At 42.9% G+C, this 17,746-nt stretch overlaps 1 protein-coding gene across 2 annotated transcripts in view; it reads left to right on the forward strand.

The window, feature by feature from the left end:
* Positions 1–17,746, forward strand: part of CRYBG3 (crystallin beta-gamma domain containing 3) — a 120,084-nt gene that overhangs the window by 96,224 nt on the left and 6,114 nt on the right. Inside the window, exons 18-19 of one of the 2 annotated variants that reach the window (XM_006074556.4) lie at positions 11,579–11,718; positions 14,216–14,339. In XM_006074556.4, coding sequence (XP_006074618.4) covers positions 11,579–11,718; positions 14,216–14,339 — 264 coding nt within the window. Of the gene's footprint in view, positions 1–7,780; positions 8,048–11,578; positions 11,719–14,215; positions 14,340–17,746 lie in introns of those variants that run through there. The other variant, XM_044940690.2, reaches the window with a different exon arrangement.

Genomic DNA, 17,746 nt, shown 5'->3' on the forward strand with positions numbered 1-17,746 from the left:
AGACTCTTGAGAGTCCCTTGGACTGCAAGGAGATCCAACCAGTCCATCCTAAAGGAGATCAGTCCTGGGTGTTTTTTGGAAGGACTGATGCTGAAGCTGAAACTCGAATACCTTGGCCACCTGATCTGAAGAGCTGACTCGTGTGAAAAGACCCTGATGCTGGGAGGGATTGAGGGCAGGAGGAGAAGGGGATGACAGAGGATGAGATGGTTGGATGGCATTACTGACTCAATGGACATGAGTTTGGGTAAACTCCGGGAGTTGGTGATGGACAGGGAGGCCTGTGCTGTGATCCATGGGGTCGCAAAGAGTCGGACATGACTGAGTGACTGAGCTGAACTGAACTGAGCCAAAAGATACAAGCTTCTAGTTCTAAGATAGATAAATACTAACAATGTAATGCTGCTGCTGCTGCTAAGTTGCGTCAGTTGTGTCCGACTCTGTGCGACCCCATAGATGGCAGCCCACCATGCTCTGCCGTCCCTGGGATTCTCCAGGCAAGAACACTGGAGTGGGTTGCCATTTCCTTGTCCAATGCATGAAAGTGAAAAGTAAAAGTGAAGTCGCTCAGTCGTGTCTGACTCTTTGGGACCCCATAGACTGTAGCCCACTAGGCTCCTCCATCCATGGGATTTTCCAGGCAAGAGTACTGGAGTGGGGTGCCATTGCCTTCTCCAAACAATGTAATGCATAATATGATAAATATAATAAACAGTGCTCTATGTTATACATGAAAGTTGTTAAGGAAGTAAATCCTAACAGTTCTCATCACGAGGAAGACTTATTTTTCCTGTTTTGTATCTATATGAGATGATGAGTATTCACTAAACTTACTGTGGTAATCGTTTCACAGTGTATGTAGGTCAAATCATTTTGTCGTACACCTTAAAACTGTACAGTGCTGTGCTGTGCTTAGTCACGTCCAACTCTTTGCAACCCTATGGACTGTAGCCTGCCAGGCTCCTCTGTCCATTGGGATTCTCCAGGCCAGAATACTGGAGTGGGTTGGTTGCCATCCCCTCCTCCAGGGATCTTCCCACCCCAGGGAACGAACCCAGGTCTACCACATTGCAGGTGGATTCTTTACAGTCTGAGCCACTAGGGAAGCAGCAGTACAGTGCTATGTGTCAATTATAGCTCAATAACATTGGAAGAAAAAAAAATTAGAAAATACAGGAGACTATGCTGATGATATTGGAGCAAGATAGATTTAAATGCAAAACGTACAAGTCAATAATAGGAGGGGTAAAAGGCGAGTGTATCAGTTTCCTGTTGCTGCTGTAACAAGTTCCCACAGACTTAGTGGCTTAAAGCAGCAGAAATGATCTAACAGTTTTGGAGATCAGAAATCTAAAATGGGCCTTTTTGGGGTAAAATTAGGGGTCAGTATGATTGCATTCCTTCTGGAGACACTAAGGTAGATACTGCTTCATTACCTTTTCCAGCTTCTAGAGGTCCCCAGCATTCCTTGGCCCTCTTTCATCTTCAGATTGCATTACTTCACCCTCTGCTGTCTATCCTGTCTCTGACCCACCTGCCTTCTTCTTCTAAGGACCCATGTGATTATATTAAGCCTATATGGATAATCCAGACACATATCCCCACCTCTAGATTCTTAACTCATCACACCTGCAAAGTCCCTCTTTGCTACATCAGATAACATATTCACTGGTCCCAGGGATTAGGGTGTAGACATTTTTTTGCATGGAGGTAGGGGGACAATTTGGGCTTCCCAGGTGGCGCTGACAGTAAAGAACCCACCTGCCAATGCAAGTTAGATGTAAGACATGCTGGTTCTATCCCTGGGTCAGGAAGATCCCCTGGATAAGGGAATGGTAATCCGCTCCAGTATTCTTGCCTGGAGAATCCCAGGGACAGAGGAGCCTGGCAAGCTACAGTCCATAGGGTCGCACAGTCAGATATGACTGAAGTGACTTAGCATAGCACGGGAGGACAATTCTTAAGACTACCACAGCAAGCCACAGACTAGGAGAATATATTATAAGCTCCAAAGGTTTAATGTATAGGATATAAAAAGGACTCTTTCAAAATACTTGGGGAAAAAAAGGAAACCTTATTTAAAAAATCAGCACAAAATATGAGTAGGCAGTTCATAGATATGAGAAACATGGCTTAGGATGTAAAAAGCATATTCACTAGTGAGCAAGTAAATGCAAATTAAAACAGTAATTAGGTAGCATTTATTACCTTACTTCAGATACAAATATTGGAAGATCTGACAACAGCAGAGTTTAGTCAGTGACAGAGAAGTGGTATTATTTACACAAAACTACTGGAAGAAGAATCAGTTGGGATGAGGGGAAAATAAGGATGTTTGTTGCAGCATTGATGGATGAAACAAACTAAGGCAGAAGCATTTAAGGAAATACAGTATAGTAGGTGAGGTTCATGTGTTACTATGGATATTACAGTAAGATCCATTTATATAAAATTTAAAAACAAAGGATGTATAAGTGCTAGAAAGATTGACAACTTCAGCACAGTGGTTACCTCTAGGGAGCGGGGAGATTAAAATTCAGCTCTGCATGTTATGTTTTTCTTGTTTATGCAATTTGATATAAATATAATAAAAGGTATTATTTCTGGGTACTAGATACATGGTTATCTAAATAGTATTTATTCTTTTTGAAATGTAGTATTTTTTTTTTTAAGGAAGAAGACCAGTTAGCAAGGTAGATTTGTAATGAAACTGATTTTCTAAGCCAAATGAAAGAGGCTTTGATAAGGTGGATTTTGGTCCACTGGAGAAGAGTTTGGTTTGGGAGTCTGACAGACCATTTCTTGTTAGCTGAGTGACCCTGGGCATGTTTCTGACCACCCTGAGCCTCAGATTTCTTGTCTAATAAAATGAGGATTAAAAGAGCTAGTGCATGTGAAGGCTTTAGCACATGAAAGCACTCAATAGTACTATAATAGCTCATAGACGAGAATTAATATTTGTTGTGCAACATCAAAATTTGATAGACTGAGGTATTTATGCGATTTTGTTTTATATAGACCAAACTTAGAAGATTTTGTATTAGAGTCTAATTAGAGACTTAGGAGCGTCTATTAAATTTTCACCACTGCAGATGATGAAAATGCCCTTTTGCCAGCACACTGTTGGGTATTTCTCTGGACTGGAATGGCATCTGAGGTGCACGTGATATGCACACATATGCCGTACACACTGCACACAGCACAGTGTATTATGCTTACTGTCCTTGAGTTCAGTCCAGGTGTTCTTAGTGTTTCAGACATGGTTCATTTGGCAAAGATCGGGGTGAAGTGATGTTGTCGGGTAGATATTTTTAAAATAAAATAACATGTTACATTTAGAGTCTAGCCAGTTAGCATATCCTGAGGTAATACCAACACCTTTCCCATACAAGCAGTGATTTGAAACTCAACTCTACAGTGCCAGTGTACAAGTCTGTATGGGTTGTTATTTTTTTTTCTGGGGGGGGGGTTGGTATGTAAATAAGTAAGCCTGTTTATTGTCCAAAGGAAAAGAGCCAAGATAAAGTGAAAGGTGGAAATGTCAGAGAGGGGAAGATAATCGATAGCGAGAGACAGGTGATGGGACAGAAGAATTCCACTGGACTTGGCAACTGAAGATACCTGTAAGAGTGAAGATCTGGTTAAGGCAGATAAGGATGTGAGAGGCCAAAACGCAGTAGAGATGATGCTAACTGTGATTCTGGCAGACGAGGCTGCAGAGACCTCTGGAGATGAGAATGTGAAGGGCTTTGTAGCCCATGAAAGGAAGTTCTGGACACTTCCTGCTGGAGATCAGAGCTCAAGAGCTTCCTTCCAGCTCAGAGACTGAACTTACTGAAGTATCTCAGGCACTTGGCAAATTATCTGGCATGCAACAGGAGTTCACAAATGTTTGCTAAATTGAATAATGTCTTCTTCCTTCTAAACAATAAGAAATAAGACAAGATTTTATCAGGTGCTTTGTTTTTTGTATTAACATGTCCAAGTAATTTTCTTTTCTTTTTTTTTTTTTAAATTGGAATAAGGCACCTTTATTTAGTCTTTAAGACACTAAGTCAGACTTTTTCACAAGATATTTTTTGAGTAGCTGCCATGTACCAGCCTCTAATAAAAAATGGGAATGGTGAACAAAATAGTTCCACGTTCTCACTCCCAGGATGACCCCTTTGTCCAGTAAATGTGATCTTTGAACAGGACATTCCCTTTTGTTATGTTTTTGTCAGAGATCTCTCTGTCTCTCTGTTTGCCCCTTCTACCTGTGCCCCCCCCATAGTCTTACACAGGCTCTATAGAGATATTCTGTGTAATTACACAGACCAAACTTCTAACCCCCACATATGCTCATTTCAAAAAATCTTTTAATTATGTGCTTTCAAGTTACAGTTTATATACTCTCTGGAGTGAAAGATTCCAGCCTTGGCTCCATATTAACAATGAGCTAATCAATACAATTTAACATTTGCTTTGTCTCTAAAGTTAGGTAAAGACCATTTGACAGACTTCATTCTACCTCAAAGACTTTCTATATGGATAAAAAGTCAATGAAAAAATATATAAAGTACGTATGTTCTCTTTACCATCTTGAAAACTTGTGCAGTTGATGACTAGGGAAATTATTTCATCCCCATTGTTTGTTTGAGCTCATATTCAAGTCTGTATAGTTTTGAAAAATACTGAAGCTTAGTAGTTAGATTTAAACATCTTATCCAATATATATAGAAGTTGTGCTGATGTAAATGTAATCCTTCCAGCAGAGTACTTGTACACAGGGTCTCCAAGCTCCACATTTATTTATTTACTATTTATGTATGTATTTGGCTACCATGAGTCATGGCATATGAGCTCTCCCTTGCATCATGCAGGATCTTTCTTTGTGGCACATGGACTCTAGCTGTGACGTGGGCTCAGTGGTCAAGGTGCGTCGGTTCCAGAGCTCACAGGCTTCAGTAGTTGTGGTACACAGGCTCCCTAGTGGTGGCGCATGAGCTCCGGAGCCCAAAGGCTCAATAGATGGGGTGTGCAGGCTTAGTTGCTCCCCGGAATATGGGATCTTAGTTCCCTGACCAGGGATTGAACCTGCATCCCCTGGCTTGTTAGGTAGATTCTTAACCACTGGACCACCAGGGAAGTCCCAAGTGGGGGACACACCTGTTAAATTGCTGTGATAGGTAAGAATGGGGGTCATAGACATTGCCCAGCTGAGCAAGATGACATCAGATAGTATCACACCTGCCAATCAAAAATAATCTACATGATGAAATTACTTAGAACATTTTAGAACTGTAGTGAAGGGGTTAAGAACACAGCCTCTGAAGCCATTCTGTCTAGTTTCTAGTTCTTTTACTTCCTGTGTGTGACCTGTGCCTTAATTCTTCATCTGCAAAGCATGGATAATAATCGTACCCATGTCAAAGGAAAGTTGCATGAATTAAAGGAGTGAATATGGTTTTGCAGTTCCTAAAGGAACCAGTCCATTCTAAAGGAGATCAGTCCTGGGTGTTCTTTGGAAGGACTGATGCTAAAGCTGAAACTCCAATACTTTGGCCACCTCATGCAAAGAGTTGACTCATTGGAAAAGACTCTGATGCTGGGAGGGATTGGGGGCAGGAGGAGAAGGGGACGGCAGAGGATGAGATGGCTGGATGGCATCACTGACTCGATGGACGTGAGTCTGAGTGAACTCCGGGAGTTGGTGATGGACAGGGAGGCCTGGCGTGCTGCAATTCATGGGGTCGCAAAGAGTCGGACACAATTAAGCGACTGAACTGAACTGGACTGACTGAACATGAATGCATTTTGGGATTTGGAATTTTTCACATTTTAAACAATAATATGATTCATTAGTTCATAGATAGCATGTATCCCCAGAAATATTCTGGGCAGTACCCCATAATTAAACATATTTCTATTTCTGTAGCAAAATATAATCATAGCTACACAAATTGGATAAATATTATAAATAATCTTCTGCTTATTCAGGTCAGATTTTGTTGCCAAATAAATTAGGTTAAAAAAAAAACTTAGAAAATATATATATATATACACTTCTCCATCCATCATTTACAAACATTTATCTGTAGTTCATGTGTGTGTGTGTGTCTGTATGATGCCCAGCACATGCTGTCACATGTTAATTATTACTGTTATCATTTAAAATATTTAGTTGATAGACTGATGAGTTTTTTTTAATGCAGTTTAAACACTCTTTTTATTTCTTATCCACATTTCTTATCCACATTTTAGAAACTGTATCCTCATTGCATGACTTAGACTTGACCCAGCAGGAATGCCCTGTTCTGTTCCTGCTGACACCTAAGAAGAGTGTTTGGCCTCAAATGGTTGGCTGTCTTCTGAGTTAGCATGGACTGAAGCCAAGAGATTTGTAGAGATCAAATTGTAGTTAAATTCTGGTGGTTTCCTTGGAAAGGTCAGATTGCTCTGATGATGACAGGAAATGGCAACCCACTCCAGTATTCTTGTGTGGAGAATTCCATGGACAGAGGAGCCTTGTGGGGGTATAGTTCATAGGGTTGCAAAGAGTCAGACATGACCGAAGCGACTTAACACACAACACAAAGAGAGAGTAAATACATATCAGACCTCTAAAGAGGGCATGACTTTAAACTTAGAAACAATAGATGTTCTCAAAGGAAAAGTTTGATAAATGGGACCACATGATGACATCCTGTTGTTGTTAATGGAAAAGAGGGACATTTGTCCATGTTGGCTAGTCATGTTTCATCCTTGGCTAATGCTGTCGGTTTGTGTTCTTCACCCATTTATGTGTTGGGTCTCTTAGAGGATCCTTACTGAGTTAAGTAAACTGATACAAATACCCTCCTCTGTCATTTTCTGCAATTATTTTCCCAATCTTCCTGCTTCATCATTTTTAAAACAATTTTTGAAATCCCCTCCATCAAATTTTCCATTGTTTGTTGTTGTTCAGTCGCTAAGTTGTGTCTGACTCTTTGCAACCTCATGGACAGCAGCATGCCAGGGTCCCCTGTCCTTCACTGTCTCCCAGAGTTTGCTCAGATTCATGTCCAGAGTCAGTGATGCTATCTAACCATCTCTTCCTCTGTTGCCCCCTTCTCCTTTTGCCTTCAGTCTTTCCCAGCATCAGGGTCTTTTCCAGTGAGTCTGCCCTTGGCATCGTCACACTGTTATCTTAAGGCAAATTTCTAGGTATAGAATTCCCAGATTGCCTTTGAACTGGAGAGTGAATTTGATGCAGTTTGAATGATAATGACAGCCCTTTAAAACGTTTTTATGGCCATTCCCCAAAAGGAAGACAACAAATGTAAATATGCAGGACCTATTTTCTTAAAATATCACTTTTAACATTTAAATTATATCCTCACATAAGCTTTTCATTTTTTCCTGTGGAATATAAAACAGTTACATCTAGATGCTTCTAATGTAAGAGTCTGCTGCTCTCGCCACAGCAAACTCTTTACTTGTGGAGAGTGTTGCTGGTGGTGGACCATGAGTCCACCAAGCTCCTTGCCTGTCTGCCCTTCCTTACTGATTAGTAACTCAACAATCAGAGGTAGATGGAAATGCTTTTTTATGAGCTTGAGGGTGAAGATGTTGGGAAAAGTCCAGCAATGTAGTCAGGGTCTTATCTGTGGATTTTGATTGTCCATTCGATTCTGTCACCAGTTTTAGTGACTAACTTAGCACCTGCTATTGGCTGCTTTTCTAACCTGCTATTCTGGACTCTCCTGTAAGGACATTTCTTCAATAAATTGTTGAGATGCTTCCAATTTTTATTTTGCAGATAGCAGAGGAGAAGCCTGATCACGTGTGCAGTCACTCAGGAACTCAGTGACTTGAGATGAATATCCATTCCTGACCCAGTTTACTGAAGGAAAATCAGTGCTTCCCGGGCAGCTTTTTCACACTTAGCTTACTGTCTCACTGCACACTGTGATGCTTGCCTTCTTTTCCAGCATATTCAAACCCCTACATCTGTACTGTCCAATACCATAGTAGTAATCACATGTAGTTTTTTAGTTGAAGTTATATAAAACAAATTCAGTCCTTTGGTCACAGGAGTCACATTTCCGATGCTCAGTGGCCATAGGTGGCTGGTAGCTACCACACTGAAGAGGCAGGTGTGCCGCATGGCTGTCACTACAGGAAACTCTGCTGAACAGTGCTCCACACCCTCCGTGATCCTCAGGCAACCTTTGCCACATAACAAAGAAAAAAATTTTTTACATCTTTGTGCTTGTGTTTAGTCATTCAGTCTTTACCAGTTTTAAAAACCTGGAAATTTCTCAGCATCCTTTATCTTTCCTTATATTTCAGAGGAAGCATAGTTCATCCTTTTCAAAGTGATCCTTTCCCTCTTAGGGTGATTCCAGTCTTAGGTTCTGAACTGGGGATTGGATTTCACCTCCTCCTCTGGAACCCACCCCTCTAGCCTTGCCTTATTCAGATTTTTCCTATTGATTGCTGCCGCCTTCCACCATACCTGCAGGTGTTCACAGAGGCCACAACCCCTTTCCCTCCTTCTTTCTAAATATAGCCTATATGCCTCATCTCCAGTCTCCCCTACTTATTCCTCTGCCCTGACAGCCTAGATGCCACCCCTTATCTCTGGTGGATGGCTCCCTAAGCTCCCGCGGCATTGGTTATCAACTGCCCCGATTGCTGAACCCAAGCTGCCTTGTCACGGTTACCCTCTTCCTCCACATCAGGGAAGAATTTTATAGCGAGGCCAGCTCTTCTTTCTGATTTTCTTCCCCCTTTACTTGTGTGACACGTCCTCTTCTGGCTCTTCTCCAGGTTCATTATCCTGCCTCCTCCACAGGCCCGCCTTGCATCACCACTCGGGCTGTGTGTGTCAGCGCAGCTCTGTTCTCCTTCTGCTTCCCTGCCCTTTCCTGTAACTGACTCCAGTTATTACTCAGGTTCTGGGAGCTCCCAAATGATTGTCCCTACATTCGATCCTCTCTCTGAACTCCAGATCAAAGGGCACAGTGTTCACTGGGCACTTCAGTTAGGGCTATCCTGCCTCTGTCTCAACAATAAACCCTCTGGTTCTCAGTAAAAGTTCTTAGCTGCTGGGAGTGTTTGCTCTCCAGAGTTTCTCATATATGACAAATTGCAGTTGACTTTGTAAAAAAATTTTACTTATTTTGGTTGCTCTGTGGACTTCATTGCTGCACACGGGCTTTCTCTAGTTGTGGTGCACAGGATTCTCATTGCGGTGGCTCCTCTTGTTGCAGAGTTCAGATTCTAAAGTGCAGACTCAGTAGCTGCAGACAACGGGCTTGGTTACTCCACAGCAAGTGGAATCTTCTCAGACCAGGGATTGAACCCATGTCCCCTACACTGGCAGGCAGATTCTTAGCCACTATGCCACCAGGGAAGTCCAGGAGTTGACTCCTGAACAATATAGGGGTTAAGGGTGCTGACTGTCCACACAGTTGAAAGTTGGCATATGACTTTACTGTTGGCCCTCCATCTCTGTGTGTCCACATCCAAGGATTCAACCAACCTCAGATCGTGTACTACATATTTATTGCAAAAAATCCTTGTATAAGTGGACCCATGCAGTTCCAGCCCTCATCGTTAGGGTTGACCATGCCCGCAGCCACACTCCCATATGTTTTTCTCACTCTCTCCTTCATCTGTTTGTCTTACTTGGGCCCTTTTATCACTGTGGTAGTTTTTGTGGCCACCCCTTCTTCACCAATCCTGACCTTCCACACCCCCTTCCTGTTTTTAGGTCAGGTTCTTTTTCTTTGTTCTAGAAGATTTTTTCTATGTCCTGATACTTACACTCTATTTTCTTCACTCATTTGTTGCCAGATAAGTTTCCCCAAATCCATTTAAAGAAAAATACACATAAACTACATTTCTATACAAACATATGCATAATAATTACCAATTTAAATTTTGAATAAGTATTTCCATAGTTCAAAACTCAAAAAGGATCAAAGGCCTGCAATGAAGAACTTTGCTCCCACTCCTCCCTTTATCTTCTTAGATCCTAGTTTTCTGACATTAGCCATGGAGGTGCTTTATACTTGATTTTTTTAAGAAAAATTTTCATGTGTATAAAGCACGTATTATACATGGGTGTACATAAATTATTTTCCCTTCTGTACACAAACTGTAGCATAAAAAGTCTGCTCTTCTGCATTACTCTTCACTTTGTATTTGCTGCTAATGAACATATCTCAGAGATCTTTCGTAATGATTGCCTCACTCTTTTGTACAGTTGGATAGAATTCCTTCATAAATGCACCAGACATAACCCATGCCCTCATGATGGACTTTTAAGTCATTCTCCATCTTTGCTATTCCTAACATGGCTGCCAAGAATAACACTTTGGTAAGTCATTTCGGTCTTAGGCAGGTATAGTGAGAGTCTGTTGCTGGACTGTTCATTTACTGTTGTCAGAACAGCCAGTTCCTGCCTATTGTATTACTTCCCATGTACCGGGTTACAGTTGGCTCAGCCCATTCCTCCTCCTCTGCCCAAATGCCTTCCAGGACTCCCAGCACACAGTAAATGAGTCTGCTCTGTCAGGGGCAAGGAGAAGCAGGCAGCTCGATACACACTAGCAAACAGTGGATGCACCTGGCACCGTTTCCTGCCGGACTCGGTCTTTTGGCTACACTGGTTTACTTGCTGTGTCCCTAACATAGCTCATGCATTTCTGTCCCCTTCTTTGCACAGAGCACCTTCCCTCTGCTCTCCTTAGGCCTCTGCAGGTCACTGGCATCTTTTGAGACTGAACTCACACACCACCATGTTTGTGAAGTCTCCTTGATTCCTACAGCCTTCTGCTAAAAAGAATTTGGGCTTCCACTGGGTATTTTCATAGGGCGTCTCTTTTTCTACTCTAGATTACTTTACTTTACATGTCTATGCAGTTCTCCTAGTGTAGCTACTAGTTAGTAATGCCTCAAACATAAGGATGTTGACTTGATTTCTCATTCCACAAGTCTCCTAACATGGTTATCTTGTATACACAAATGAATGAAAAAGAGCAAAATTGATTCTGTTCTTATCTGACAAGAGGGGTTGGGGGAATAAGTACTTTTTATGTTGAAATCACTCCCACTGCTGTGCACTCTGGCTTTTTGTTATTATTGTTAAGTTAAAAATACCTTCTCCTCCCTCCTAGGAATACCTTTAAGAGCCTAGAGCCATGAAGTCGTATATCCTCAGTGATTATGCCTGTGACCTCCTGGGAAGAGAGAGTGCTGTTCCATTCTGTGTTTATTCTGTGACCAGCTAAAAGCACTGGCAGGACCAAAAACATGGTCTGTTTTATAGCACATTCAGACCTTAATCTGTGACTGCAACAGGTCTCTATTTTTATTATGAGATTGACTGCTTTTCTAAAATTTCCATTTTAATTTACAAAAAAATTGAATAAGCATTATGAATGGAATCTAGTCTCATCACTGCAGCTTTGACAATAACATCATTAGCAGGTGCAGCAATCCACTATATGCATCTGAGAAGCAGTGGATCTAGGACACCCTGCACTGTGACTGGGATGTCACCGAGGTATAGCCACCCTCTGGTGATGCTTTCTCTTTTCTCTCTTAGGTTTTTGAAGAACCCTCCCTTAGCCTTTTTGCTCTGGAACACTGTGAGGGGAGAGAGTTACATCTAGAAGAGGCTGTGAACTCTGTTCTGAACAAGGACCTGCACTTCTACACCCAGTCCGTGTGGGTGAAAAGTGGACTGTAAGTATGGGGCGAGGGCCTGGCCTGCTTCAGTCACGGTGGCAGGTCAGCATTGCACAGGTGCTTTCTGTTCCCTGCTGCCTCTGTTACTTGGTGTGATGGTACTCTCACTTCTTTTCTGTCTCCATGTAATAATCGTAGTTTCTCTCGAATAAGAGAAGACTGTGGACTGTGTCCAGTATGCACTAGCGGACAGTGGTCTGGGAGGACTGCCATGTGTGTGTTCAGAGCATGGGTCCTAGAGTGGGTGGACCAGGTGACTGTAACAATTGAGCCCTCTTTCCTTTTGGAAGGAACCTAATTGAATCAGTGACCTTGACTAGGTAAGAGACCATTACCGGCTTAAGACAAGTGACTAAAACTGATAGGGCTTTTTGTTTGGTGTTTTGATTTGATGTCTCGTTTATGCTAGAGCTGTTTTGTTCTAGGGCACTTATTTTCGTGCTCGGTGTCCTGGCTGAGCCAGCCTGCCTGCCAGTGTCACTGCTTATGCGGGATGTTGGGCAGGGTGGGTGCAGGTCATATGGGGCCTGCACTTTTACAGTCTGGGAAGATGACTCCAAGAAAACAAATGAAAAACGATGGGTACATAAATTAGGCATGAACTTGCATATTTATTCAGGACAGAAATGTTAAGTGGCCTGAAAGTAAGGGGCCCTGAAGTTGAAGCTCTCACGCTTGCTAGAGAATCTTCATCTCAGGCCATTTCTGAGAGTGCCTGTCAGCCTAGCCTGCCCCTCCTCCCACACCTGTGGTGTTCTGGTACCAAAAGTCATCCAAAAGAACACACATTGCTCTCTATAATTAATATAAGGATGCCGTTTATGTGTCTTATGACTTTGAAACTGTGTGACAATCAACTCTCCTTGTTAAATTGTCTGGGGATGATGGAAGAGAAAGCCAAGACTATAAACTGATTTGAAAATGAAGTTTAACAGTTATATGGTTCTGGATTCTTTGTGAGAGAATCGGTACATGGGATAGGAAGAGTGAAGGCTGTCTGAAGGTTTTCCGAGGCTACAAATGGCTCCCAGAATACCACTGCATGCACAACTGGCTGCCCTCAGTGACAGGTTTTGTTTTGTTCTGTTTAATCTGCGGTGGTAATGGGGGCAAGCTTCAATGCTTTTCAGTTGTGAAATTCATTAGATTAATATATAAGGAGGTCAAGTTCATTAGAACCTATCTCAGTTTTATAATTGAGACTTCCCTGCCTGTCTAAAGAGTCTACAAACCAGGAGAGGCAGCCCAGCCTCCCCATGGCCATACCATCCTGACGGTGCACCAGTCTGACAGTGTAGGCTGTGTTAGCAGGAAGGGGTGGAGGGAAGGTCGTCTGTCTCGCTCATCCATGCATAATTTAGCCAAGCCTGATCTCGGCTGTGGAGAGCTGCGGCTTTGTCTGAACAAGCCACCTCATCTTCACACGTCCTTTCTGAAAGCACTGTGTGCCATGACCTGGGGTCCTGCTGAGAAGTGCAGTTTCTCTTGGCGGTCCCAGCTTATTTTCCATAACTGTGTGTCCAGCTTGATAACCACCTCAAGCCGGGCTCGGCAAACCTCTACAGCAAGGGGCCAGGTGGACTTTTCAGTCTGTTGGCCGGCCTGCCTCTGTCACCTAACGTCATGGTGCAGAAGCAGCCAAGGCCAATGTGGAAAGGAATGGGCATGACTGTGTGCGGTGGCGTAGGTCTCCAGGCTCCAGACATACTCCGTGAAGCCCCGGACACTCTGCCCAGTTGGAAAGCCCCTGGGGTCCTGAGAAGTATTTGCAAAAGGAGCCAGTCTGAAGAATTCAGATGGGATTTCTGTGGACAATTTTAAGTAGTCCTCGTGGGAGACGTTGTGGGAGGAGATGTGTCTGCAGAGGTTGCTAGAGCCACGCAGAGAGGCTCTGAAGGACATGGGACAGCAAGCCTAAGAGCAGGAGAGGAAGCCGGTATTTTTTAACTGGGTAATTAAGGAGGGATTATCACCTATGTCTGAATCTTAGCATGTTAGGGGGAAAAACCTGGTATTATCCAAATAACACAGAATTCTAGAGCTGGAGGGAACCTTGTTTTGAAAGGAAGACAACGAGGTTCCTGCTGATCTTCTGAGCCACAGTCCAATGCGCTTTCTCTGCATCCTCTTTGGTTTTTCCACTAAAATACACATTTGGGACTCCCCTGGTGGTCCAGTGGCCAGGACTCTGCACTCCCAATGCAGGGGATCCAGGTTCAATCCATGGTTGGCGAACTGGATCCCATGAGCTGCAACTGAGAGTTGGGTGCCACAACTAAATATCCCACATGCTGCAACTAAGACCGGGCGCTCCCAAATAAAATCAGTAAATGAAAATAAACATGAAAATACCCAACATTTTTTCTCTTAATCACAATCTACAAACCTAGAAGTTGTTAACAAATGAACCCTATATGGTATAGTAAGAGATATTTTTGATAAGAGATTGCTTTGTTTTAAGCATCCCATTTTTTTCTTTCCTGTTCTCATATAGGTGGATAGCTTATGAAGGACCCAATTTCTTAGGAAGACAAATCCTACTCGAGCCTAATGAGATCCCAAATTGGAGAGCATTCAGTGGATGGAAAACCGTTGGTTCCCTCCGTCCTGTGAAGCAGGTACAGAGAAAAGAACCATATGATCTAATAATATAGCTCAGTCTCCTAGTAGAAATTTCATAAACCACAGCATCTGAACAGTGGACCATTTAATTTAGTTTGCCATTTATGTTACAAGAGGATCCCATTAGGATGGGATCATAAAACTAAATCATAAAATTGTACCTAAGGTCAATGTTGGGTTTTAGCTTTGAGTCTTACGTCTGATTGACCTTGTTGTCTTTTCATGGGAAAATAAGTATCCTAAGCTCCGTAGCAAACAATGGAAACAACAATGAACTCTGAGAGTGCACTAGTTTCACCTCCTGAGCATTTGGCTCCCCCAACCCCGCTTACATAATACTCAGGATGGATCCTGGCAATTTAATGAACATAGTATTTATTGCACACCTACTGCTTGTCAGTCTTTTATGCAGAAACTTCCCACTGTTCTCTGGGTTCAGTCTCATCTCTTCAGCATGGCCTGTGTGATCTGGCTCCCCCTGGCTTCTCCAGCCCTGTCTGTCTCCCCCTCACACGCTGGCTCCATGCCGTGCACCAGCACAGAGTGCTTTCCCACACTTAGGGGCTCTGTCTAGAAGTTTCTTCCTTCATTCTTTGCCTGGCTAGTTCTTTGTCCTCCTTTAAGTTCATTTGAAGTGTCAGGCCCTCCAGGAAGTCTCTCTTACTCTCTCTCTGAATCTAAATGACACCCTTAAAGACCTGGTTCTGTTTCTACAAGACACTGCCTGAGGTGTGTAATGATGTGTTTGTTGGATTGGGCACTTTCTAGCTCTCCAACAAGCCCCACGAAGGGCTGCTCACTCTGCACGCCTGCCTCTCACAATGTCTGGCGCATTGTAGGCACTCAGGGACTATTTTTTCAGTGAAGGAATGAATGTATAAATGGATAAGGTGAATGTCTGATACTATGCAAAAAATAATTACAGAATATATATAAGGGTAGACATGATTTAGGCATTACTGGAGCTTACATTTTCATTGGGAAAACATGCCCAACTCAAAGCAGTCATATAAAATGCAAAATGGAGAGGGACCAAGGTAGCGGACTAGAAAGACCCTGAGCTCACCTCCTCTCACAGGCACACCTAAGTCACAACTGTCTGCAGAACAACCATGGATGAAAAAGAGGGACCCACCAGGAAAGATCCTCTACCACTAAAGATATGAAAAAAGGAGCCACTAGGAGTAGGACAAACAGATTTGCAGTATAATCAGATCACATCTCCTGGGTGGGTGACCCAATAATTGGAGAATAGTTCGTCCAAAGGAGTGAGAGTCGGAGCCCCGCACTGGGCACCCTACCCTGGGGACACTGCAGTGGGAAGAGGATCCCCCATAGCATTTGGGCAGAAGAACCAAAGAGACATTTTTCCAAAAAGGAAATGCAGATGGCCACCAGGCACATAAACATATGCTCAGCATCACTAGTCATCAGAGAAATACAAATTAAAAGCCATTATGGGATATCACCTCCCACCTGTCAGAATGCTGTTTATCAAAAAGAATGCAAAAGAGAAATTTTTTTGATGAATAGATAAATGGATAGACACACACGTGTGTGTACACACAAGCATGCACATATGTGCACACCATGCTCATTCCCACTACTGTAGTCCTGTTGGTTCAGATCCTAGCTCTGCCACTCAGAAGCAGTGACTTTGAGTCACTTCACTTCTTGGCATCTCAGATTTGTCACTGGTGAAACAGTGATCCCATTGCTTACCCCTCAGTATCATCATGAGGGTTAAATCACTGTGAGGATTGACACAACATCTGGCTCATGTTGCCGTGGTGACACCTTTATTATGAAAGGTTTTTATTCCCAATGTCCTTGGAGAGAACCAGAGATGCCCGGCCAAGGGATACTAAGCATCAGTGCACCTTCTGGCACAGTGTGTGGTACAGATCTTCCTGCATTGCATCTTGCTTATTCCTCAGTCCTGTCACACAGGATGATAGGGAACTGCCCTGAAAACCCGTGGGGGAAAGGCATGGCAGAAGTGGGATTTCAGTTTAGTTTATATATTAGTAGTAACACTTAATCCCATGTTGTTAGAAACTCTGGAAGCCAAGTTGGATGCCGAGAATATTTCCCTCACTTTTGAAAGGGGGTCCTGCTGGGAAGGATGTCCCTGGCTGTTATTTAAGATAGCTAGAACAGTAGCCTCTGATTCTACATAGAAGTTTTTTTTAATAACATTGTTACTCTTCTTGAATTGTGTATTAGGAAATTATCCCTAAACATTTCATTTCAAAATAATACTTCAATACTTTCCATTTGTTTATTTAGGCCACAGCTTTGAAAACCAGCAGAGGAATTCTAGGTACCTATAACAGTATTGAGTCTTTTGTCCACTCACCAAGCCCGACCCTGCTTAGCTGACAAGATCAGGCGCATTCAGGGTAGTTTGGCCATGGATGGATGTATTATGGGTCATAATTCCTCTTTTTGGTAAGCCTGTTGGCACTGCTTTGGCTTATATTATTGTTTAGAAATTCAGGAATCATCAAAATGTGATCCTCTGAGGTTGGAAATTAGGGCTTCAGCAAGGCACTTACAATGCATATCAGTGCTTTAATGTATAATCACAGAGAAGTCAGACTACAAGTGCATAATAAGGGTGATTATTACCTTCAGTTCAGTCGCTCAGTTGTGTCCGACTCTTTGAAACCCCATGAATTGCAGCATGCCAGGCCTCCCTGTCCATCACCAACTCCCGGAGTTTACCCAAATTCATATGCATCGAGTCGGTGATGCCATCCAGCCATCTCATCCTCTGTTGTCCCCTTCTCCTCCTGCTCCCAACCCCTCCCAGCATCAGAGTCTTTTCTAGTGAGTCAAGTCTTCGCATGAGGTGGTCAAAGCACTGGAGTTTCAGCCTCAGCATCAGTCCTTCCAATGAACACCCAGGACTGGTCTCCTTTAGGATGGACTGGTTGGATCTCCTTGCAGTCCAAGGGACTCGCAAGAGTCTTCTCCAACACCACAGTTCAAAAGCATCAATTCTTCGGCGCTCAGCTTTCTTCACAGTCCAACTCTCACATCCATATATGACCACTGGAAAAACCATAGCCTTGACTAGATGGACCTTTGTTGGCAAAGTAATATCTCTGCTTTTGAATATGCTATCTAGGTTGGTCATAACTTTCCTTCCAAGGAGTAAGCGTCTTTTAATTTCATGGCTGCAGTCACCATCTGCAGTGATTTTGGAGCCCAGAAAAATAAAATCTGACACTTACTTGAGCTAATTGATTAAAAACTGTGATGTCTGGTCCTAACATAAGTGGAACTGTCCTTTGTGAAGGTCACACCTGTTTTCTTACATGTACAAGGTAAGGAAACTGTTGTAAAGAATGTAGTGAAGCCTCCAGAATTAATAACTGCAGGAGATTTATAGAATTAT

The sequence above is a fragment of the Bubalus bubalis genome, chromosome 1, assembly GCF_019923935.1.
Source record: "Bubalus bubalis isolate 160015118507 breed Murrah chromosome 1, NDDB_SH_1, whole genome shotgun sequence".
NCBI classification, from domain to species: Eukaryota; Metazoa; Chordata; class Mammalia; order Artiodactyla; family Bovidae; genus Bubalus; species Bubalus bubalis.